General features: G+C 34.1%; 1 protein-coding gene across 2 annotated transcripts in view; it reads right to left on the minus strand.

The window, feature by feature from the left end:
* Window positions 1-24,332, minus strand: part of TMEM135 (transmembrane protein 135) — a 237,959-nt gene that overhangs the window by 85,754 nt on the left and 127,873 nt on the right. For both annotated transcript variants that reach the window (XM_090265753.1, XM_090265752.1), the window contains one exon: window positions 2,258-2,304. In XM_090265753.1, the coding sequence (XP_090121879.1) occupies window positions 2,258-2,304 (47 nt within the window). The remainder of the gene's footprint in view (window positions 1-2,257; window positions 2,305-24,332) is intronic.

The raw sequence follows: 24,332 nt of genomic DNA on the forward strand, positions 1-24,332 counted from the left end.
AAAACACAACTGAGTCAATTCTAACATAAAATGTTTCCCTTCTGCTCTTCTCAAAAGCCATTAACATATGGACTCCTGGGGACAATATCATTTGTCATTCCTTATCTAATTTTATGCAATTGGAACTAAAATAATTGTTAATAAGTGGAATGCATGTCCTCAAATATCTATATTTATAATAAAGCTGAATCTTAAGAATAAAATATTCTAATGCAATTGGACTTGCTAACTGCTATGTACAGTACTGTTTGTTCATTCCAAGTACATGCTAGAGTTCAAACAAACATAAAACATTGTTTTGTTTGGTTGTAGTACTTTATAAATAGTTTTCCCATTTACCAAACTTCTTTTGTTGAGTTATTCAAACTAACTTCTGCCAAGAACACTAGGAATTTGGTGATAGTGCTCCTTTTAAGAGAAAAACAACCCTTTTCCTCAGAAAATTGAAAATGTTTGTCTTGGCACTAAAACCTTATATTGAGCCTTCTGGAAAGTATTTTAAATTGTTGTTTTTAACCTAGACTTTGTGACTGAACAGGAAAAGGTTCCGTAGCTCTGCACCAAAATACATACTTATAGGGTTGATTTTCTTTCTACACCAAAAACACCAAAAAACTGCTGTCAATGGCAGCAGTTTGCAAAGAACCATGCTAAAAATTGAGCATTATCACTATATTCAATACAAAATTTATTTTTTAAACCTCAAAAACTTCTGATGACTTAGAAATGTTAAGTGTTGATCAAATATGCACTTCAGGTGTCATATTGCGAAGGATTGTTTCATTTAACTTAACTACCTGTTCTGTTAGGAATTTTAACAAAAAGAAAATTTACTTGTTTTTGTACTCTCCTCCTGTGTATATCAATAGAAGATATGTTTTTAAGTTTTTATGTTTTTTACATTTCCCCCCACTACGTATGCTTTATCTTCAAACTAGACAGAACACAAAGATAAACCACACAAACTTTTTGCAATATTGTCCTAATAATAAGACTACATACAATTATGAAGTTTTAGGGAATTGATAAAAATGAAATACTCACTGTTCTTAACTTCTCTATCCCAACCCCTATATTATTAAAACATAAGAGACCACAAAAATCATATGGTATGTATGAAGCTATATTAAAATGATAGGTCAAACAATTTCACAAAGACCACCAGATAGCTGCAATAATTTTTTCAGTGACTAATAACTGCTATAAAATACTACACATACCATTACCAATCCTTTGAAGATCAAGTTGAAACTCTATCTATTTTTTTTTCCTTCTAACATACTGGCTGTCTCCTTATAAAAATAATAACAGCAATATCATCATTTTATATTTGCATATAACATTTTTGGTAAAGTTAAAATTACATCACTGTGTGCTTATCAACTATTTATTTAGAATGTTCTGTTAGGAAATTAGCTGTTCAAAGAACTTTGGTGTGGTTAGATTATCTCATTTAGGTTAAAAAAAAAAAAAAGATATCCACCAAACTTATTGAAATCAGTACTTGCCTTTGTCAATTAAATACAAATTTTAATTTTAAAAGCTTGGCCCTTTCTGCTGTGACAGAATTCTCCCTATATCCAGAAATATTAAGAAAGAGTCCATTCAGATGAGTGCAATGCAAGTGCAATAAATGGGAATTACTTGTATTACTGAAAAGAAAGACTAAGAGAAGTGGACGCGCTAAACAAAATCCTATTCTCATACTGCCATGGTTACAAAACAATGACAGATATCCTTTTCATTGGCACTGAAATATTGAACCATCCTAACACTCCCCCACATGCCTCAGCGTCTCAGTGTCAATGAAAACTATACCTCTGACATCATGCACTAATTTAATATTTTAAAGACTATGATTAATGTGCTAGCTTACCTTCACAGAAGATTTAGATTAAATCCTACCAGCACTTATTCTCATTTAAACTTAAAATGTTAACTGTTTTAAAAGGAAACTGAAGAATATAAAATCAGGACCACAAAAAACACCTATCAGAATTTGAGGACTTTTAATTTACATATTCAACTTTCCATATAAACCTATAAGTAGAATATGAAAAAGCAAATACCCATTCGCTCTCTTTATTTACCAAGGAGCAGTGATTTATCTCTAATCACTCTTGAACAGAACAAAACAAAACTCATGCCACTCATGAGGGACAGTTATTTCGGGAACATTTTAGTTACATGGTTGATTAAAAATTACAAAGGAGCACTCTTTTTTTCTATTAAAATAAGTAGGTATAACAGAACATACCTGAAAAAGAACATGTACATGGCAGCTGTGATGCAGAACAAAAGGACCTATAACAAGGAGAAAATACATTACTTGCAAAAGAACACCGGCATCATCATTGGTGTGTCTTATAAAAGCAAAATACGTACTATTAAATCTTGTACCTGAAACAATTTAAAGATGTGCAAAAGTAGTCATATTCTTTCATTCTCTATCTTTCAAATAAACCACATTAAGGCAATAAAGAGTCTGTATACACACATATATCAATAAAGTTATATACATTATACAATATGTATATATAATTATACGGTGTGTATAGGTATATAGACGGAGTAGAAAGATAACAAAGTTCAAAAAAGAACAGCTGATATTTAAAAATTATCTCTAAGAATACCATTTAAAAAAGAATGAAATGTTGCCATCTGCAACAACATAGATGAACCTAGAGGATATTATGCTAAGTGAAATAAGTCAGAGAAAGATAAATACCATATGATTTCACTTATGTGGAATCTAAAAATAAAATAAATGAACAAAACAACAAATAGAAACAAACTTACAGACACAGAGAACAGATTGTTGTGGAGGGCTGGGTGAAAAAATGGGGGGGATTAAGAAGCATAAATTGGCAGTTATAAAAATAGTCATGGGGATGTAAAGTACAGCTTAGGGAATATAGTCAATAATATTTAATAACTATTTATGGTGTCAGGTAGGTACTAGATTGAGTGGGTTGATCACTTTGTAAGTTATAGTAATGTGTAATCACTATGTTGTATACCTGAAACTAATATAATATTGTATGTCACTATAATTGAAAATTTTTTAAATGCCTGAAGAAGTTAAGAAAAAAGACAGTGGCTTTTATAATGAAGTCAGCAATTAAATCATAATATTTATTTTAACCATTATATTAAGATGACTAAATTATTTAAAAATGTAAAATACAGTCCAGCTGTCAACCAATTCTAATTAATAAGGATAGCTCCTAAAATTATAATCATCCTTTGTGGGATATAAACTAGTTATTTAAAAAGTCCTCTAAATACAGGCATCAGAACATAGTAAATCTGGATTAAAGTTCCCCTCAAACACACCATACAAACCACAACATGCTCAGATGTATATGAAAAGAATCCAGAACCCAGGTCCAGAACAAAAGCTGGCTTATACTCTTAGGGCAACAAAGTTTTTCTTTTTACTTTCAGTGTTTCATTTTAGATTGTTTCTACTCTTAGGTCTGAAGCTTACTGGAATCAATCTACTTCATTGACTTCAATTTGACCTTTCTTAATTTCTTTTTCTGATTGCTCTAGATTTATTTGCTTTTGTTTTTCTAGTTTCTGAAAGGTACATGGGGCCATTGATTCAAGGTATTTTCTTTTAAAATATAGAACTATAATGCTATAAATTCCTTCCTAAGATCTTCTGTGCGTATATCCTACTGATTTTGATAAGCTGGGTACTCACTTTTGTTCCATTCAAAATACTTTCTCACTCTGTTTTTCCTTACTTGTGTAATCCATGACTTAGTTAGAAGTATGTTATTTAGTTGCCAAATATTTGGGAATTTTCAGTGATCTGTTTTTATTGATTTTTTATTTGATTCTATTATAGTCAGAACATATTTTATATGATTTGATTTTTTTCTAAATTAATCAGAACTTATTTTACATCCCAGAATATGTTCCATGTTTGGTAACTATTCCATGTGCATTTTAAAAGAATGTGCATTCTACTGTTGCTGGATGAAGGGGTCTATAAGTGTCAGCTATGCTGAGTGGGTTGACATTGCTGGTTCAATTCTTCTATATACTTATTTTTTTGTCCACTTATTCAATCAATTACTGATACAAGGTATTTAAATGTCCTATTGTAACTGTGAAACTTTCTTTACAATCTCTCCTTGCAATCCTTTCAGTTTTTCCTTGATGTATTTCGGAGCTCTCTTATTAGGGCCCTAATCATTTAGAATTCTATTCACTTTATAATGATGAAGCTGTCTTCTTTATCTCTGATAATATTCTTTGTTCTGAAATCTGTTTTACCTGACAGTAACTCCAGCTTTCTTTTAATTGCTGTTAGCTTTCCATTTTCTTAACGGATTTGGTCTCTATATTTGAAGTTCATTGCTTGCAGACATCACATCATGTTTCCTACTTTTCGTTCTATCTGAAAGTCTCCACCTCTTCATTATGGTATTTAAATTGTTTTCATTTAATGTAATTATTGGTAAGTTCAGAATTAAATCTATTATCTTGCTATTTATTTTTCTATCATCTCTTGTTTCTTTTTTCTTTCTGCATTCTTTTCTGACTACACAATTTTCTATGGCTCCATTTTCTTTCCTTTGTTGGCTTATATTAGTCTCTATTCAAGTGATATTACACCACTTAATATACAATATAGAAACTTGCAATAGTATATACTTCCGTTTGTCCCCTCCTGACCTTTGTGCAATTGTTATCATCCATTGTACTTTTAGCTATATTATTAAACACACTACATTTTAATCACTTTACAATGCCTAATGTACAGGACCTTAAAACCATTGTTTTAGATATTTTGCTCACATTTTGGTGGTCTCAATTGGAAGTGTAATGATTATCCTGATTACCCCGTAAATTATTTGGTAGTGACTGAAAGCAAGTGTGATTATTTAAATTAAAAAATGTACGTCTAAAAATATTTCATGTGAATTTTGAAAGATAATTTTGTAAAAACTATTTATGGTGTCAGGAGCCCTTAAAAGTTCAGTTTGTAGTAGGAAGTTAGAAGACAGGAGCAAAGCAAAACAATGGGCCAGGTACAGAAGGTCCCCAGGGCAGAAAGCCCTGGATGTCTAACATGGGGCAAAGCTGGGAAAATAAGGACCTTGCCTCAGAGTAACCTTTCTTCTCCTAACATATTGCTGGTCATGCAATTTAGAGCCCCTGACCTTTAGAGACCCTGGTATAAATTTCTAGGTTGACAGATTATTTTATTTCAGTAGTTTGCTCAATGATTATCACTTCAATATCTTCTTACAATCTGATTATAATGTGCTTTGGAGTAGTCTTCCTCACGCTTCTTGTACTAGGGATTCATTAAGTTTCTTGGATATGTGGGTTTACAGTTTTCATCAAATCTGAAATTTTTAAAACATTATTACAAAAAATATTTTTATCCCATCCCCTTCTTCTTTAGGAACTCCAATTAATGAACAGTTTAGTTACCTGAAGTAGTTTCACAAGTCACTAATGTTCTCTTTATTAAGTTAAAAAAAATTCTCTACTCTTTGTGTTTCATTTTGGATCGGTTCTACTGTTATGTCTTCAAGTTTACTAACATTGTGTTCTCCAATATAGAATAGGCCACTAAGGAAGGCATCCAGGACATTTTCCACCTTACACATTGTAATTATCCTCCCTAGAAGTTTGATTTGGGATATTTCCCATATTTTCCATGTCTCTAACTTTTTGTAACTATGAAACTCCACTATAGTAATGTTTTAATGTTCTTGCATGCTAATTCCAACAGCTTTGTTAATTTTGGTTTGGTATTAACTGGCTGATTTATCTCTTCATTCCGGGTCATATTTCCTTGTTTCTTATTGCATGCCTGGTAATTTTGATTTGATATTTGACATTCTGAATTTTACCTTGGTGGGTGCTAGATAAATATTCCTGAGATTTGTTCTGGGACACAGTTAAGTTATTGGAAACAGTTAGATTCTTTAATGGCTTGCTTTGAAGATATTTTAGGAGGAAGTGTTGCTCAATTTATTCTCCATTAGTGAGATAAGACCCTTATACCACATGAATCTTGAGATTTTCCAGTCTGGCTAGTAAGAAAAGAACTTTTCCAGTCTGGCTGCTATTTGAGTGCGAGGCACTTAGTTAAGGACCTCCAATCCTTTCAGGTTATTCTTTCCTTGGACTGCAGAATTTTCCTCACTTACATGCCCTAATCAGTAATCAGCTAACTATTTTCCTCTCTAGTCTTTTGTTCCATGAACAGTATCCAGCATGGTCTCCTCTCACTCTCTGCTCTGTTTCCTCAACTCAGAAAGTCCTCTAGTTGTCTGAATGTCTCCTCTTTAATCCATGCCCAGAAACTTTCTCAAGGAAAGGCTAGCGTAATCATAGGGCTCATTTTATTTGCTTGCCAACTCTTGGGGGTATCTGCCCTTCAGTGTCTGATCTCTACTGTTTCAGATGTCTCACCCACATTTGGATTGTTTCAATTACAAGGGTAAGGATTACCTTGATTACCCTATAACTGTTATTAGGTCATTGGCAGAAGCAGAGAGTGGCTATTTAAGTAAATTAATTTAAATTAAATAATGCTAAAATTCAGTTTCTCAGTCATACTAGCTACTTTTTATGCAATGAATAGCCATGTGTGGTAGTAGATACTATAATGCACAGAACAGATATAGAACATACCATAATTGCAAAAAGTTCTTAGACTTGTCTGGCTAGTGAATTACATTTTCACTGAACATTGTAGTAATGTTATAGCACTTAAAATATTCAAACTTTGGTTGTAAATTATAAAGATGCACACACCTATTTTTATACTTTACACTTTTATGTCTAAATTAACACCGAAAATTAACACTGATTTCACTTAATTTACACATTTGTGGAAATAATAGGACATCTATTCCATGTATAGTAAGGATTAAATAAGATAACATATATAAAGCCTTATAAAATGACTAGTACATCATAAATTCTCAATAACTGAAAGCTACTAATAAGAAATAATTTATCTGTGCTTCACTTCCATTTCACAACCACTGTATAATATACTTCAATAGAATAAGTAATTCTGAAATTGTTATTTTCAGTTTAATTTTTGACATTTTTTAAAATCAAAAGTTATGTAAGGCCTGCTAAAACAGAGATGAACCTCAAAAACACTGTGAAAGAAGCCAGTTACAAATGACGACGTGCTAGACAATAGCATTTATATGAGATCCCAGAATATATAAATCCGTTTACAGAAAGTAGAATAATGAATGTCTAGTGCTCGGGGAGTGAGGTGTGATACCATTTGTTTACTAATGGTAAAAGGTTCCCTCAGGGCCGAAAGGTTCTAAAATTAGATTATTATGGATAGGTGCACAACTCTGTAACTACACTAACCCATGGAACTGACACTTCGAATTGGTAAACTTTATAGGATGTGAATTACGTCACAAAAATGTTATTAAAGCATTTTTTTTTTTTACAAAATAAGGTACAAACATTATAAACAATAAATTCAAACTGAATACTAAAAACACAATGAAAAGAAAGTCCCTTTCTAGTCCAGATCTGTAGCAGCTTGTCAGTGTAGAATTTTCTGTGCTTGTGTGTATATATTTGTACACAGGCACATTTAACAAAGAATTGTGTTATGCTTTTTTATTTCACACATACCCACACACACAAATGCTGGTATACTTAACACTCTCTGAATAGATATTTAGAGTGGATGTAAAAATATTGAATATCAGAGTATACTTTATAAAAATGTACACTTATATCTCTGGAGATAAATTCTTAGAACTGGATTCACTGCATCAAGAGATAGGTGCATTTTTAATTTTGACTCACTCCCAATAACACATACAAAAGTAGCTATTTCATTAGACTAGTTATTTCCCTATACCCACAAAAACTGATTTAACAAACTGTCTTATCCTTACCAAACTTGTGAGTGAAAGAAATGATACATTATGGTTTTATTCTTCTTATGAGTGAAATGGAGCCTCACAGGTTTATAATCGTTTTTGTTTTTTGATCAGTTGGTTTAACTGCTTTTTCATGTCATTTGTCTATTTTATGATTGATCTTTTAGAAACCACTTTTATTTATGAAACTGAATGTACTTATATGAAACCCTAGAAACAATTCCATTATTAGCTATTTGTACTAAGAATATCGGTGGTTAAATAAAAGTAATTATATAAAGGAAATCTCATAAAGTATTAAGCCAAAGGAACATTTTAGGCCAACAGTGTAAAGAAAGTATAACGAATAATGTGGAAGTAAAGTTCATTCAGCTGAAAAACACTGCTTTCTCTGGAATGACTTTTCAGGAAGTGACAGATTTACAATACATGGCCTCCTGTTATACAACTTACACAACTTTCAGAAAAAAAAAACTGTACTATTGCTGTCTTCACTATGTCCTGTAGAACTACATGAAAACTATCCTTTTTCAAGACTTCAAGAAACAATATCATAATATGTAAACACTTTAAAATACTAAAAATAACCATAAATATAATAAATGTGAATATGGCCCAATCTGCATATGGCACAGTACAGAAAGCTGTTTTTACCATTTAAGTCTCAAAATGGTTAAAACATGCTAAATGCATTTTAAAGTCTACTAGAGACCTAAACAAATGGTGCATTTAACTACTTCCTACCATAGAACTTTTCTGCTTTCCTTTAACATAATCAATTAAATGTTCTTTGTCCCTGATCACAGTGCCTTCTCCTTGAGTGTGTCCAAAGACAATGATGCCCTTTGCTGCCTGGCCTTCATTATACATCAAGCTATTTCAGAATCACTTATCCTGTTGAAGTATATTGTATAGTGGTTGTAAAATGGAAGGGAAGTACAGAGAAATTTTTCTTGTGAACAGCTTTGTTATTGAGCATTTATGATGTACTAGTCACTTTATTAGGTTTTATATATGTTATCTCATTTAATCCCCCATATTTACTAAGCCCTCTTCCTTCTATTACCCAAACAAATACTGAAATCTTATCTCTGTTTCCTGGGAAAGAAGCAATAAATCTTCCTTTGCCCCATGGGTACTTATATTCCTATTTTAGCAATGTATTGATGCATCCATTCACAAAAATTGACTTGGTGTCTATGTGTTTCTAACACTTTGTGACTCTGCAAGCCAAAGGAAGAAATATACAGAGGCGGGATCCGGACTATTGTGAGCCCAGAAGATCTCTGAATTAAACAGAATAGACAAGGAACCATGAGTTCTCACCATCGTGTCTATATTTTTATCAGAACTTGCCATACTGCCAGCAAACTAGGGAAACAAATCCACATAGCACTTGATTCTTATTGCCCTTAAGTAAGAGTTCAGTCTGTGGTCCGCAGTTAGACAGACATGAGCAAAGCAAGGACGATGGGCCAGGTACAGAAGGTCCCCAGGACGGAAAGCCCTGGATGTCTAGCATAGGGCAAAGGTGGGAAAATAAGGACCTTGCCCCAGAGTAAGCTTTCCTCTCCTAACATATTGCTGCTCCTGCAGTTTAGAGCCCCTGACCTTTCACACCACTGGTCATGTGGTTAGGACCCTCACCTGGCATGTCACTATTACTGCAGTAGACCCCCTCGGAGAAGGAACAAGGGGCCCATGTGGGCCCTTGCAAGACCACTCATTTAAGCAGTAAGCCCTAGAGACAACGTCCCTGCCTCAGTTGTGTCTCCACAACTGAGTCCTGCCAGCTCCAAAGGACAGGACTCTAAAATGGAGCAGGAACTCTGGACACTGGCTTTTGTCTTGGCCTTGCTGTGGACAGTTGGACTTTTCGCAGAGCAGGAAGAGGAGATGGTCTTTGAGACAGTCCACCACTCTCCCAGGCTGCACAGCATCTAAATAAAACTTCAACCTCTTTACTTTTGCACAACCATCTGCCTCACAAGTCTGGCTTTTGTGGCAACAGGCAGCCAAACCTCCATTTTTCTTCAGTTACATTATAATAATTAAAATAATAGTGTAGCAACAATATCAATCGCTGATGTTACTGTAGGCTCCTCTATGTAACACGCTATATTAAACTTTTTATGTATATCATTTTATATAATCCTCAGAATGTCCCGGCAATGTGGATACTATTCTACCACTTCGGAGAAGAGGTTTAGAGAAACATAGTTATGGAATTGAGCCAATTTGGGGAACCAGGTGTGATTACAATGTCTGTGAGCTGTCATGGGTTTCTTGCAAAGATTCCTTTAAAAACTCCCATTAAAGAATTACAGCTTTTACAAATTTTATTCAACTTCATTATAAAACATCTCTTATTTTCATGCACAGCAGATAAAACGGTAGGTTAAAATATAGGTTCTGTGTCAAAGAGCTCACTGTTTACATACATTATAACCCAGGTTTTAAAAAGCAAAACTGATAAGAAAATTCCATAGTCCTCAAAACTCCTATAAAATATTTATTCTATTATAATAAAAAAACAGACGTAAGAAATATATTTTTAAATTTCCAAATAAGTAATGTAAATATTACAATAAAAAACTAAAAACCTTACATGTTTACGTATAAAGTGAGATGACAAAAAAGCTGCATGAGCCAGTTTCCAAGACGCTTACATAACTGTATGTAAGGGACCACCACCGCTCTTTACCTTAATGCTGCCAAACAAGTTAATTTTTCACTTCAGAAAACCAAACAAACAGAAAACCTTACATATCATTCAGCACATGGAGAAGGAAGAAGAGAAAGGTTTCGTATGAACTCAGAGCAAAGTTAAAGCTGAAAAAATATTGTGCTTTCAGCAGGGCAAAGGAGATGGGTCACCTAAATGAAACCTTATTATTATAAGCAAACAATTTGTAGTAAGTTAGTTAGTTTCATCCAAACAGTAGTACTCCCATTAACCTCAAATAAGAACTAGGCTCAGGGTGATATTATGTTTTCCTCTCAGAGACATTACAAAAATAAATAAATAAGAGCTTCCAGATTACTGAAGAGTGATCGCAGCAAGGCTACAAGTAACACGTGGCAGTAAGAAAATTCAAATCTCTATCATTTGATAAAGGTAAGAAAGACCATTAGAGCGAGGGTTGTTTCGGTTCTAACTGCGGAGGCCAGTGAGACAGCACTCACTCACTATTTCACCAAACGACACTGGATTGCGGATAAAAGGCCAACAGCTGCCCCCAACTGAGTCCCGCACTTTTAACTGACCACTGAGAACCACTCAGTCCTAATATATCCCCCATAAAAATGGCCATCAACAACAAATAGGAAAATATGTAATATCTTAACTATTTTTTTAAACACAGCACATGGTACTTTACTCATGTACTGGTATAATGGAATGTCACTTAGTTCTCCCAAATGGTGTACCCTGTGCCCACAGTCATCTGCCAGTTCCTTGGGCATATGCTCATTCCAGAATTCATCTGAGAAAATCCTTCCTGATTAGGCATGGCATTGTTCAGATTTATCTTGGTTCTCACTATTTCCATCCAGCTGCAGATTCTCTCTGCACATTCAGTTCCCACTGACTACCAATCCTTAGGAAAGGAAAGGTCCAGAGCTAGTGGGTTTTCTTTTGCTAATGAACATTTAAAAAGTTTTAAAGTACAGTTAAAGTAATCACTACCTCCAGCAAAAAAAGAGGAGTGGGGTAGCAGGGCAGCATGTGCTTCAATTCTGAGTTAAATAAACTGAAACATTTTTCATTCATCTCTTTTAAACTTGGTACACACACAGGAATTTTCCGTTCTGAGCTCCCCACGCTTATTACACCAAGGAAACACTACAGAGCAAGGCCTCTTAGCTGTACTGGGTAACCTTTTCTCTGTGCTTTGTTTTCCCTCCCCCATCAGCAAAATGGGTTCAGTATCAAGTTTATCACTAAGAGACATAATGATATTGAAATATTTAGTTTTTCAAAATACATACAAAAGTGTTTTAACAGTTTATAGATAAGAAGGAGATAAGAAATAAGAAATCACTATTGATAATACATACATTTCAAAATAATAATTTTAGGCACTGATAGCTGGAAATTGTGCAAATTCTTCACTCCTTAAAAGCACATTAGTCTTACATTGTTAAGGGCAATAAAACATTTTGCATGTATGCATGTGCAGATAAATACGTAGATAGACAGACGAACAGGTTTATATGCACAACACCTGTTCAGAACTCTCTTACCAAAGGATAGTAGTCCCTAACTTTCTAAATAAACTCAAAATAATGTACTGCAAATCTGAGTACAGTCTGTACCTGAAGAAACCTGCAGCTGCTTCTTCTCTCCATCTTACTTGCTTTCTCATAATGCCTGCGTCTCAGGGAACTGGGAGGTTTCAGAACGAAGATTGTGATCCTCGTACAGTATTTAGCCCCTCAATTATAGAAATTGTCACAAAAGGAAAAATAAGTTTTGTTTTTCTTCTCATCTTTTTCTCCATGTCATTAAAAGCTATGGGAAGAAGTGAACAGAGGTTTTCTTAAGCTTTCTCACAATAGCATTCTTAATGTCCCCACAGCTCTTTTAGTAAAAATTAGCATAACTGCGAGCTTTCACCTTCTCCAGTATTATTTTATGAATATATCCATATTGATTTATTTAAAAATGCCAATAACATAAATATATACTTACTCTGCGTTATATTCCAAAGCAGTACTATGAAAATGCAAGCTATTGGACATATAGACATTTGGGACACGATTTCATGGTAAAAAACAAAAGAAATATTCATTTTGTTCATTCATTTAAATTAGAGACTTAGTTATTTCTCTCATTTGACTGAGATTTTTTTCAAGAGGCTATTTTATTTCTTACAGTTTAGAAAGTTAGATCTTCTCAAGGTAAATTTCTACAACTCAGAGCACACACGAAGACCTCCCTGAGATGTTTCTAAAACACCATGTCCAAAGACAACAAAGTTAGAGTGAGATAAACAAGCAGCATAACAGCGAAGCAGAACAGCCCAACACTGTCATGCTGGGAAGATGATTAGGAATAAAATAGAGTAATACCCTCAAAAATAAGTCCTCACAAGCCCCAAAGAACTGTGAAATTGATATGACTGGGTCTTCCCTGTCTTCAAAATTTAATTAGTAACAATAAACCAGACTAACTGGGAGTGGAAGCTGCAAAGTTCTGAAGAGTATTTCTAAATGTAATTTTCTTCGTGTATTAAATATGGGGCATGGCAAAAATGAGGTATGTGTGGATGTTAGCCAAAATTTTCACTTGGAAATTCTGTCTGTAACAACAAATAGTCTGATTAATATTTTAATAGAAAAGGCCCCCAAGGAAAGCAGGTGGTTCCTGGCGTAGTCTCAGTGTCTGAGCTATCCTGGGTACACATTCCTTCATCTCAATCAAGCTAGAAGCCAAAGTACAAACTGGCATTCGTGGAAGCATGATTTTATTTTTATAAGAAGGAAAGAGAGTCAAATTACCAGTTTTTAATGAAAACTAAACATTAAAATATTGGTAATTACTCTGCCTCAAAAATTTCATTATAACTAGACTTTGCCATATCCTGAGACCTACTAGAGCAAAAAATAAATTCTCCAATTAAATATGCCCAATACTTAATAGTAAGTATAATATGAATGACTAGAAGAAAACTTTTCCCATTACCTATAACACTGTGGTGGCATTTGAATTTCATTTTGGACTTTTATGCCACCAAACTACAAATCAAATTATTTGTATAAACTAAATTTCAACACAAAACTACTGCCCAATATTTCATTTCTGCATCCATATGTAAATAAATTGATGGTTAGTTAGCCCACAAGTTAAGTGATCTCTATCCAAGTAATTGTAGACCATTCTTAGTATTAAGAATTTGCAGTACACAGATTGCTTCTAGTGACATTTAATCTACCTCTGAGTTACTAGCTCTAATTATCTTCAAAAAATGCAAGTAAATATTTCAACTGAGTCATTTGAATATTTATCTAAATAATTTTGAATAGATGTTAGACAAGAATTACATTACCTTGCTTTAATAAAGTATTCATGTATAATCTGTGTGAATGACAACTTGCAAATTTTACAGACAATGTTATAGATCTGTGAGTAGACAACTGGCCACCTTGGAAGGCTCCAGCAGAATCACCATGGACCACTGAGGGAGAAAGAGAGATTGAGGCATTATCACCAAGTAAGGAAAGTGTATTAATATCAGTAGGTATATTCATTTTTTTCAGAATATCTAGATATCAGAGAACAGATGTTGAAGAAACAGGGACTAAAGGAGGTAAACCTGATGAGATCAAGAGTCAGAGAGAACAGGCCCAGAAGGGTGGTACAGAGACAGACCTTACAGAGCTCAAGAGCAATGGAGCTGATGGTGTGATTGGCATGGCAAGGAGTCCATGAAAGTAAGTGTTTCCTACTTCACTCCTAGCCTAAGGCCAGCACGCGCTAGCCTAATCACTTCAGGCCCAGGCTAGTCTCAAAGACCAAGACTACCAGCTAAGTCAGTCACTCAACCAAATCCCTAGAGCCAAATCCCAGAGTTCCTCACCCTAGTTCCTCACGCTAGTGACATTTGGGAGTAGATAATTCATTGTTGCTGGGGGTGAGGAGGGAGAAGGCTGTTCTGTGCATTACAGATGTTTGACAGCATCTACGGCCTTTACACACAAGATGACAATAGCACCCCTCATCATCAGTGAGGACAGCCACAAATGTCTCCAAACATTGCCATGTGTCTCTTGAAGAATGTACAAAACTGTCCTCAGCTGGCACCTCTGATCTAAAGGAAACCTAGAGATCCTTTATTTGGACCACTCATACAATCTAAGATGTTGATAAAACTCCGAGAACACTCTAATCTAACCCCTTCTCTGCTATAAGAATCCTTTCTGTAACAGCCATGAAAGATCATTATAAAGCTTTGCTTTAAAAATTTCTATAATGGCCTGGCTGCTGTGGTTCAGTGGATTGAGCGTCAGCCTGCGAACCAAGTGTTGCTGGTTTGATTCCCAGTCAGGGCACATGACTAGGTTGCACGCCAGGTCCCCAGTTAGGGGCGTGTGAGAGGCAACTGCATATTGATGTTTTTCTCCCTCTTTCTCCTTTCCCCTCTCTCTAAAAACAGATAAATAAAATAAAATAAAAATAAAATAAAACAAAGTAACCTTGTAAAAAAAAAATTTCTATAATGGGAAACTCTCAACTTCACCAGGCAACCATTTTTTGGACAGTTCAATTTGAAGATTCTTTCTTATGATTGCAGTAAAATCTGCCTTTCTCTAAATTATACTTGTAATGCCTCATTTCACAGAACATAAATCTTCATTCCATAAAAAGTCATTTAAATACAAGATAACTTCTACCCCTGGACCCTTTGGTAGGTCAGAACTGCAAAAAGCACATAAACAATTTCAATCAACCTTTAAGTACCCAACAGTCAGGGAGCTACCCAAAACATCCTATGGGGAGAGAGAGACACTGGACTATCTCCTAGCTCCAGACAGGTGCAACCCGGGATCATATATGCATTTACAACATTTATAAACACTTCTTTTCATTCAAACTTTTATCCTCAAAAATGTACCTATAACTTATGGAATAACTTTTTTCTAATTGTTTCCTTTATATTTAAATAGGAGGTCAGTTTCTGATAAATATTAAGTTTTTAATTTTTTTTTAAAAGGATCTACTCTCTCATTGGTGGACTAAATGATATAACTCCTTCAATACACTGAAAGACTTTTCATTTTGCTGTATTACTATATTCATTGCTTTTTTTAAATGCAAGTTAGCCCTTAATCTTATGATTTTTTGTGTGTGTAATGGATGCTCTAAATTCTAGAATATGTTTTAAAGATATCTGATAAAATCAAAACATATAAATTCCCTACTTAGAAAATATATTTTAGAAATAGCCAAAGGCCAAAATATTTTTATAAGACCTTAAATCATTTGTTTCAACTATATAATTAACCTCACATAACCAAAACTCAGCTAGCCAACAAGTCTAATTACCTAAAATAGAGGTTTTGTTCTTTAAGCAAAGGAACCTTTGTTCAAATATAATCAAACCTACAAAAACTATAAGTAAAATAAATGATGTAGACATACTCTGCCTGAGGTGCTTCTATGCCTCCCATCCACACTACACCATGTTCCTGGGAGGCTCTGCAAAACTCTGTGAAATATGTGAAAAATATCTTAGAAAACATGATCTTGGCTCACAGTGAAAAAAGAGGGGCACGGGAGGGGCAAAATGTAAAGTCGCTGTACCCTTCCTCCTAAATTCTACCTTAAAAAAAACCCCAGAAACTGAGAAGAGATACCACTACAACCACACACTTGATGTAGTAGAATACCCCAGGTCCTCTCTCAAATAAGTCTCTTAATTTATATATCATTCTAACCATGTGGGTTAAGTGGTTTTCAAAAACAAAGCAAATTCAGTACAGGAAGGAAAGAATAGAGGGGATGATGAAGAGAAGCATAAAAATAATAATGAAAAGTTGAAAGTAAAAGAAAAGACTTGGTAAGAATGATGTAGTGTTGGTGAAATCGGCCACAATTTCTTCCATTTCTGTAATGCCTCCCCTCTTGCAATACGACTTTTCTGCTCTGCTCATTAGAGTTAGAGATAGAGACTAGTTCTCTAACCTTCCTGGGTAACACCCTATGACTTGCTTTGACCAATAGAATGTGGCAAAAGTGACACTAAATTACTCCTAAGCCTAGGCTACACTTTTACCTCTTGGAACCTTGAGGCCGCTATCTAAAGAAGCCCAAGCTAATCAACTTGAGGATGAGAAACCAGGAAGAGACAGAAGTGAACAACTAGCTCAACATCATCTAACACCATGAAGGCCCAATCAAGGAACCAAAAGAAGTGTGAGTGATCCGAAGAGACCAGCACAACAACTGCCCAGCTGAGACCAGACTAAATTTCTGATGCACAGAATCATAAGCAAATAAAACTGTTGTTGCTTTAAAGCCACTAAGTTTTGGAGTGGTTCATTACACAGCAATAGATAATAAGTAAGCTAAACTCAAAATTAGTAGTCATCTAGAGACCACTTAGGGCAGAATAAAGAGCGCTACCCAGTTTGATAGGTCCTATGTGTATAAATATTAAAATAATTCAGCCCTGGCCACTGTGGCTCAGTTGGTTGGAGCGTTGTCCCAAACACCAAAGGGCTGGGGGTTCAATTCCCAGTCAGGGCACACACCTAGGTTGCAGGTTCAATTTCTGGTGTCCAGTTGGGGCATGTATAGGAGGCAAACAATAGATGTTTCTCTCTCTCTCTCTCTCTCTCTCTCTCTCTCTCTCTCTCTCTCAAATCAATAAGCATATTTTTAATTTTAAAAATCTTTAAAAATACTTTATAACAGCATTAATAAGCAATGTAATTTAATGTCTTCTAATTAAGAAAGAAATATGTGATATCTTTTAGAAACAATTTAATCTAAGATGATTTAAAATATTTTAATAAATCCAAAACATTTAGAAAACATGGGTTTTTGTACCACTAAATAAAAATAACTTTTATTGGTATTAGATATACAATCAAAATTATAATAAACAGAACAAAATTATCTGGCACCAATATTTCCTTAAATATTCCATCAGTGTTAAATAGGAAGTCACTTAATGGTAATATAAAACCTAGAACATACTTTTTTAATGACCTAATAAAGATGCATATTTTGGCTGCTAATACATCTTTATCCAATACCTTATTCAAAACATTGGCTGAAAAATATAACTAATCAGTTGTTATAACAGCTGAAATTGCATTAAGTGAATCATAGCTTCAGTCTTTCCTCCCCGTAACATTCCATAGTGATGTAATATAGGGGAAAATGTTTTAAATACTTAAAATAAGACCATTTAATTGAACAAACACCATAATTACTAGCACATATATTTTTTGCCTCATAGCCTGGTGCTGTAGCCAAAAGCAAACACAAAAGAAGTGTTACATGGTCTGATCTATATGGGTAGTGTGTTTTCCTTAAAGAAAGGTCTCCTTTACCTAATGATCTACAGCATAGCCTAAAACAAAGTAACTTCCTAATACAGCTCTTCTGTGAATAACTACATGGAAGTTTGAAAACAGGCTGGTTTTCCCTGGTAAAGTACCTGGAGAAGATCCCCTGGTGGGCCCAGATCCCTCACAGGACTCCATTACAACAAGTCGTACCCTCAGTCTAGAACAGAGGTTCTCAACCATTTCTCAGAGCACTTTTGAATGGAATTAAAAAATTAAGAGTCAGGACAATACTAAAGCCAAAATAATGGTTCCTACTGTAAAGTTTTTAAACTATTAGCACTCTGCCAAAGTACTTTGAAATATTTGTGTAGACTACACTTTTATTCTACTTAAGTACACTGTATGTATATAATATTCTTAAAATAACATTAAATGTGAATATTCCTAACAGATGTTTCTAATTAGCCTCTTAGTAACACTATCACAGGTTACACTACGGATACTTTAGAAAAATTTGCCTTCACTGTGAGATTTCTTTTTATACTGTTTCATTTAATAAATCTTTATCTCTGAGCAATTATGGAAGTAATCTGTACCTTGGAATAAGAAGAGCATAATATTTTCAAAAATTCCTGAATTAAATGTACTATCATTTAGCCTTTCTGTAGTTCTAGAGTAATTTGAGATTAGTAATTACAACAAGTTTCCACAATTCTCAGTTTTTATCCACTATATACAGACAAGTACTATTAGCCTTACTGAACACTAAATCACAGTATTTCACAAATTACTACATATTACTCACAGATGCAGTATCTGAAGTTTTGCCAACAATCTGGAACAGAGTATGGGCGTTTCAAACCAGATGCACATCATTTCCTCACTTTATGAAATGTTACTACAAAGTTATGTTTCAATAAAAGTATTACAAAATGAATCACATTTTAAATGACTAGAACAGTAGTTCACAACCACCTGTGCAAACATAAGTGATCAGCTAGAGCTAATAATAAAAGGAAAAGGAAGATTTATTATAATTAGTAAGAAAGTGAATCCCCATGTTCATCCTATCGAGTCTATCAGCCAAAGAAACTACCTCGTGTAACCTTGGGGAGGATGAAGACTCACCAAGGTGCTCACTAGTTCTCATTGCCTAGATCCCCACCCTTCAACCAACAGCATGTTGAGAACAGCGAGGGGCAGAACATGTGCTATGGATGCCAAACGAGAACAAAATCTAACTTAAATTACTATGTTCAGTCAATTTTTATCTTAGGTTTGAAAAAAAAGAGGATTGTGTCTTATTTATCTATCTCTAGGGCCTACAATATTAGCATCACAAATTTTAAGTAATTAACTGGTATTTTTAAAAAAATCTGGCTATCACATAGCTTGCTGTATCAAACTTCCAAATAATATCAAAGTTCCACATAAACTGTATTTTTTCATTGTGTCTCCCTATAGAAACAACAAAGCCTCCACTCTTCCCCTGCCTCTCATCCCTCCAAGTGTTAATTTTGACATTCTAGTGTCTATGCTATCCATGATCTGGGTAACTATCACAAATGTCTTCTAACTGGTTTCTTAGTATTTGATTCTCCCAATCCATAGTAAACTGACAGAAATGTCTTCCTATGCACCATTTTCATCACACTATTCTTACTCAAATATCTACAGTAGGTCCTTATTGCCTACTGAAATGCCACAGTCACAGCTCCATCAAACAATCTGTACCTATCCCATCACACCTCACATTACTCCTTAAAACAACCCTGTGTTTCAACTATGCTCCCATGTCTTCCTTACCCCTGTCTCCACACCTCTATTTTTTTTCCATCTGCTTCTTCTCTTTTCTTCTTCTGCAGCTCACAGCCGTCACTTTGTTCAGCATCAGACATACAAAGAACATAGATGATAGAGTCTCTGACTTTTGCCAGAGACAAAATAAAAATGATTTTAACTCAACAACAATTAGGTTAAACAATAAATACCGATTAAAAACACAGTAAGAGTTTAGAGAATGCACAAGCAGTACTGTCCGAGACAGTTTCACGGAGAAGGTAGAGCACAGCAGGCAGAATTCAGCCAAGAACTACAAAGGGCATTTCAGACAGAAGAAACAATATAAAGAAAGACTAGCTATAGAAATAAGTATTATGTTGAATTCTGTGGGGAAGCAGTAGGTAGAAAAGTTGAATAGACAAGAAAGGAACGAATTATAAACAGCTTTAAATACTGGGCCAAAGGGCCTGGATTTTATGGATCATTTGTATGAATATTCAATTGATTCATTCATTGAACAACGATTAGCTAAGTAAACCTATTATAGATTCGTAACAGACTTTCAGAAAGAGGCATTTCAGCCAAAAACAAAATGAATGAGAGGAAAAAAAAAAAAAAAAGCAAGGGAAAAGACCTCCCAGATAATCTCAGTAACTGCATCAAAAGAGGACAAGGGTCCAAAAATGAGTAGTGGCATTGAAGCTGGAGACAAAAGGATAATTCTAAAACAGTTTTGGAATGATTGAGAAAAATCTAGAAAAGACTACATAGGATGAAAGTAAAAAGGAAGAATAAAAACAAAAATGTTTTACTGAGGGAGACAGTATAATAAGAAGTGGTTAAAGAGATTCACTTCGGAGTCCTTCTCCCAATATATTATTGGAGGGCAGGGAGGACTCGGCATAAGCCTTTCAAGTTCTGTATGTCTTACTCCATCTTTTGTTTTGGGCTATCTTTCAAGGATATCTGTATACAGTGAACAACTCTAGAACAGTTTTTTTCTGGAGCAAAAAGGCAGGCTTACTGCCCATTATAAAAGATTCGGGTTCCCCAGGCTCAGAGTTCTTCTCCTGTCATGCAATCTAGTATGTTTGCAGGTGTCACCTGGCCCTCTTCACATCACCCTAAGAAAAGTAGGGCTCAAAGAACCACCACAAGAAAATGATAATATGCTATCTAGTGTTATTGCTACAATAGTCTTCTGTCTCTGACCTGAAATCTCATGTCTTCTGCCTGCATCCATGAAACTATGGCAGAATAACTTGTTAGCCTGCAAGTAGGGTAAAATCTCTTCATAATTCTTAATAATATCTCAGTGTGATGATGCAGCATTTAACTTCAAGCCACAGTTTTCTATAAAATGAAAATAACAATAGCATCCACTTCATAGGTTAAAAATATAAATCAATCAGCACGGTGCTTGACAACAAATGTCCATCATTATTTACATGCAATACATTATACACACATATCCATAATATAAAAGTATATTTCATATACATACACATATGGTTTGCCATTTGTCTCAATAGTTACACAGATTAATAAAACTCCAAACTACTAAAGTGGCAATGATAGAAATACTTTTACAGAATTTTCTTTAAAATGCAAACCAAAATTGTGTGTGTGTATGTATGGGTGGGTATGGTTTTAATCTCCTACTATGTCTAAGAAAATATAATCATATGACAGATTCCATTACAGTATTATGTAATTAAAATAAAGTCCTGGATGGCTTAATATAAATTCAGTATTAATATATTTTAGCAAACTAAGTAAAATTTTTCAATGTACTAATTGTATGTATAATTTTTTCAAGTATCAGTTTCCTGAAAATAAGAGGGGAAAAGGCATGTTAAATACGAACCTAAATCACTTCTCACATTTCCCAAAGTAGGACCTTTCATAAGGTACAGCTGACATCAGCTGTCATCATATGATAAAATTTACTCATCCAAGTAGCAGGCGTCTGAACAAGGACCTAAACAATTACCATGTTATAGTCACTGACTGCATCAAGAAAAGATATATAATTCACAAGATTACACAAGAATGAAAGCCAAGAAACATTCTGTGCTTTATGAAATCTTAAAAGTGAAATTTAAACTGCAACTACTCAGACCCTTGTTAAAACCTCAGTAAAATGGCAATATACACTAAACAGACTCATTACATTTTTTTCCCCAAAAGCAGTCTATTTGCTTTCCACACACACACACACAAATGTTACTGGAGCATGAAAGATATAAAAGCACACTATTTTAATAAAAATTAAGTTGCACTTAAAAAGACAAGAGATAAGATTTTACATATGTTACATGTTTCTTCCCCAAGAGAGGGTCATATAGTACGAACAAAGTCTTACAATGTGATCTTAGGAAAGTTATATAACTTCTTTATACCTCAGTTTCTTCATGTGACAATAGGGATAATTGTACATTTAGCAAGAATAAAAATATTTTAAGCTAACAGCATTAATATATGTAAGCTTTTTTCCTCTTCCTAAATACCTTAAAAAAAAAAAAAAGGCATATTATTCAGCACTAAAGAAAGCTATCAAGTCACAATACGACATGGTGAAACATTAAATGAATATTACTAAGTGAAAGAAGCTAATGAGAAAAGGTTACATTCCATACGATTCCACCTACATGAAATTCTGGGAAAGGCAAAGAGACTGTAAAAAGATCAGTGGTCACAGCAGTTTGTGGAGAGAAAGTGGTAGACAGGCAGAACACAGGGGATTTTTTCGGACAGTGAAATGACTTGGTATGGTGTCATAGTGACTGATATATGTCATTATAATTATATATTTGTCACAACCTAAAGAAGGGAAAACAAGAGTGAACCCAAAAGTAAGTAAACTATGGACTTCGGTTGATGATGATGTGTCTATACAGGTTAAACCAATGTTCCACTCTGGTGGTGGATGCTGATAACGAGGGAGGTTGAAAAAGGAGGAGATAAAACAAGAACTCTCCGTATTTTCTGCTCAACCTAAAACAATTCTAAAAAATAAAGTCTATTAATTAGTAAAAAAAAAACAAAATACTAAAACAAGTCATAAAATAACTATACACTAGAAAGATAAGTCATTGTATAAGTTCGACAATCTTAAATTTCACAATTACCAATATCCTAACAAGACTTTCCAAATAATAAGACTTTTGGATGTCTATAGACAAAGTCCAATGCTCTGTGAATGCCCACATTAATTATATTTAGGTGGGTAAGCTATTGACTATTAAAAATAAAAATTAACTATTATCTCATAATTTTAAAACACTATTTCAGTTCTGTATGATAATTATCAAGTCAAAATTATTAATAATTACATATTTTAATGAGGATTATTTAACAATTATTAAGATTTAGAGAAGGAAGCAAGTTATATTGAGGATTAAAGTGAAATTCCATTTTAAGTAAATTATGTTCAAGAAAAAAACTGAAAGATTAAAAATGACAAATTTCTCTCATGGCTTTAGAAACCCAAGTCCTTTTCCCCCTCTTCTCATTTACTCAGCCCCACTAAAATATCCTCAAATGCTTCAACTAGATATCCGTTCAGTGTCCATCCCATGCTACAAGCTCAGTAAGAATTAAATGCTACTACTGTATGCTCAATTGAGTAAATTATTGCTCATTCAAGTTCATAGTCAGTAGTTGCAAAGTGAATGCTTGTACATAAAACAGAGCTCGGAGTAGAGGTCACAGCTTACCATGTTTATAGCTTCCCCACACAATTAATCTTGCAGCTGCACTTGATTAGTTTTTGACATGAACGCACTGCCTCAGAGAGGTCAGTACAAGGAGGTTTCCATCCTCTTGACACTCCTACTAACCTATGCTATTCAGAAACATTAAACCACTTGTAATACCACTGCACAAGTTCCCAGTGTCTAGACTCTAAGAAAGTTCTCTGTTGTCAGTGCTGCATTCTTTATAGACTGCAAAAGGTAGTCTGAAAATGTCCCCTTCTCTATAAATAGCTTTCTGAAAAAAAGAAGTTTATTATCAAGCAACAGCCCAAATTTCCAATGATGACATCATGCCATTTTAGCAAAATCAGAACTTAAAAAATAAAAATAACAATTGCAAACCTAGGATTTAATGTTAAATCCTTCTCCTTCAAAATATAAATTAGTAATCTGTCTTCATTAAAATAGAAATCATGAAAAAGGATATTCATAACAACAATTATGTTAACACAACAAAGACATAGATGAATTTAAGAAAAGTGATACATGACTGTGAAAGCCGCTCAAGTACTGAATATTAATTAATTTCCCCAAAAGGTAGTTCCTATTGTATTTCACATCTTTTTCCAAATATAGAAAAAACATATACAGTTCAAGAAAATACACATACACACACACACACGTATATACACATATATAACTATTTTATACCATAATGGCATAAACTGATGTTTTTATCCAACAAAAATATTAACAAAAAAGTATCATACTACAGAGTGTTAAAATGGGAAAAACATAAACAAATCATATGTACATATATAGGTATAGCTATATACACATGGGCACACACACACATATACTCCAAGGAAAGTACACAAAGAGAAAACATACATTTTGTAGTGTATTCCTCTCTCATAATATTAGCCTGTTT

This window comes from Furipterus horrens, unplaced genomic scaffold, assembly GCF_987537825.1.
Source record: "Furipterus horrens unplaced genomic scaffold, mFurHor1.1.pri manual_scaffold_2, whole genome shotgun sequence".
NCBI lineage: Eukaryota > Metazoa > Chordata > Mammalia > Chiroptera > Furipteridae > Furipterus > Furipterus horrens.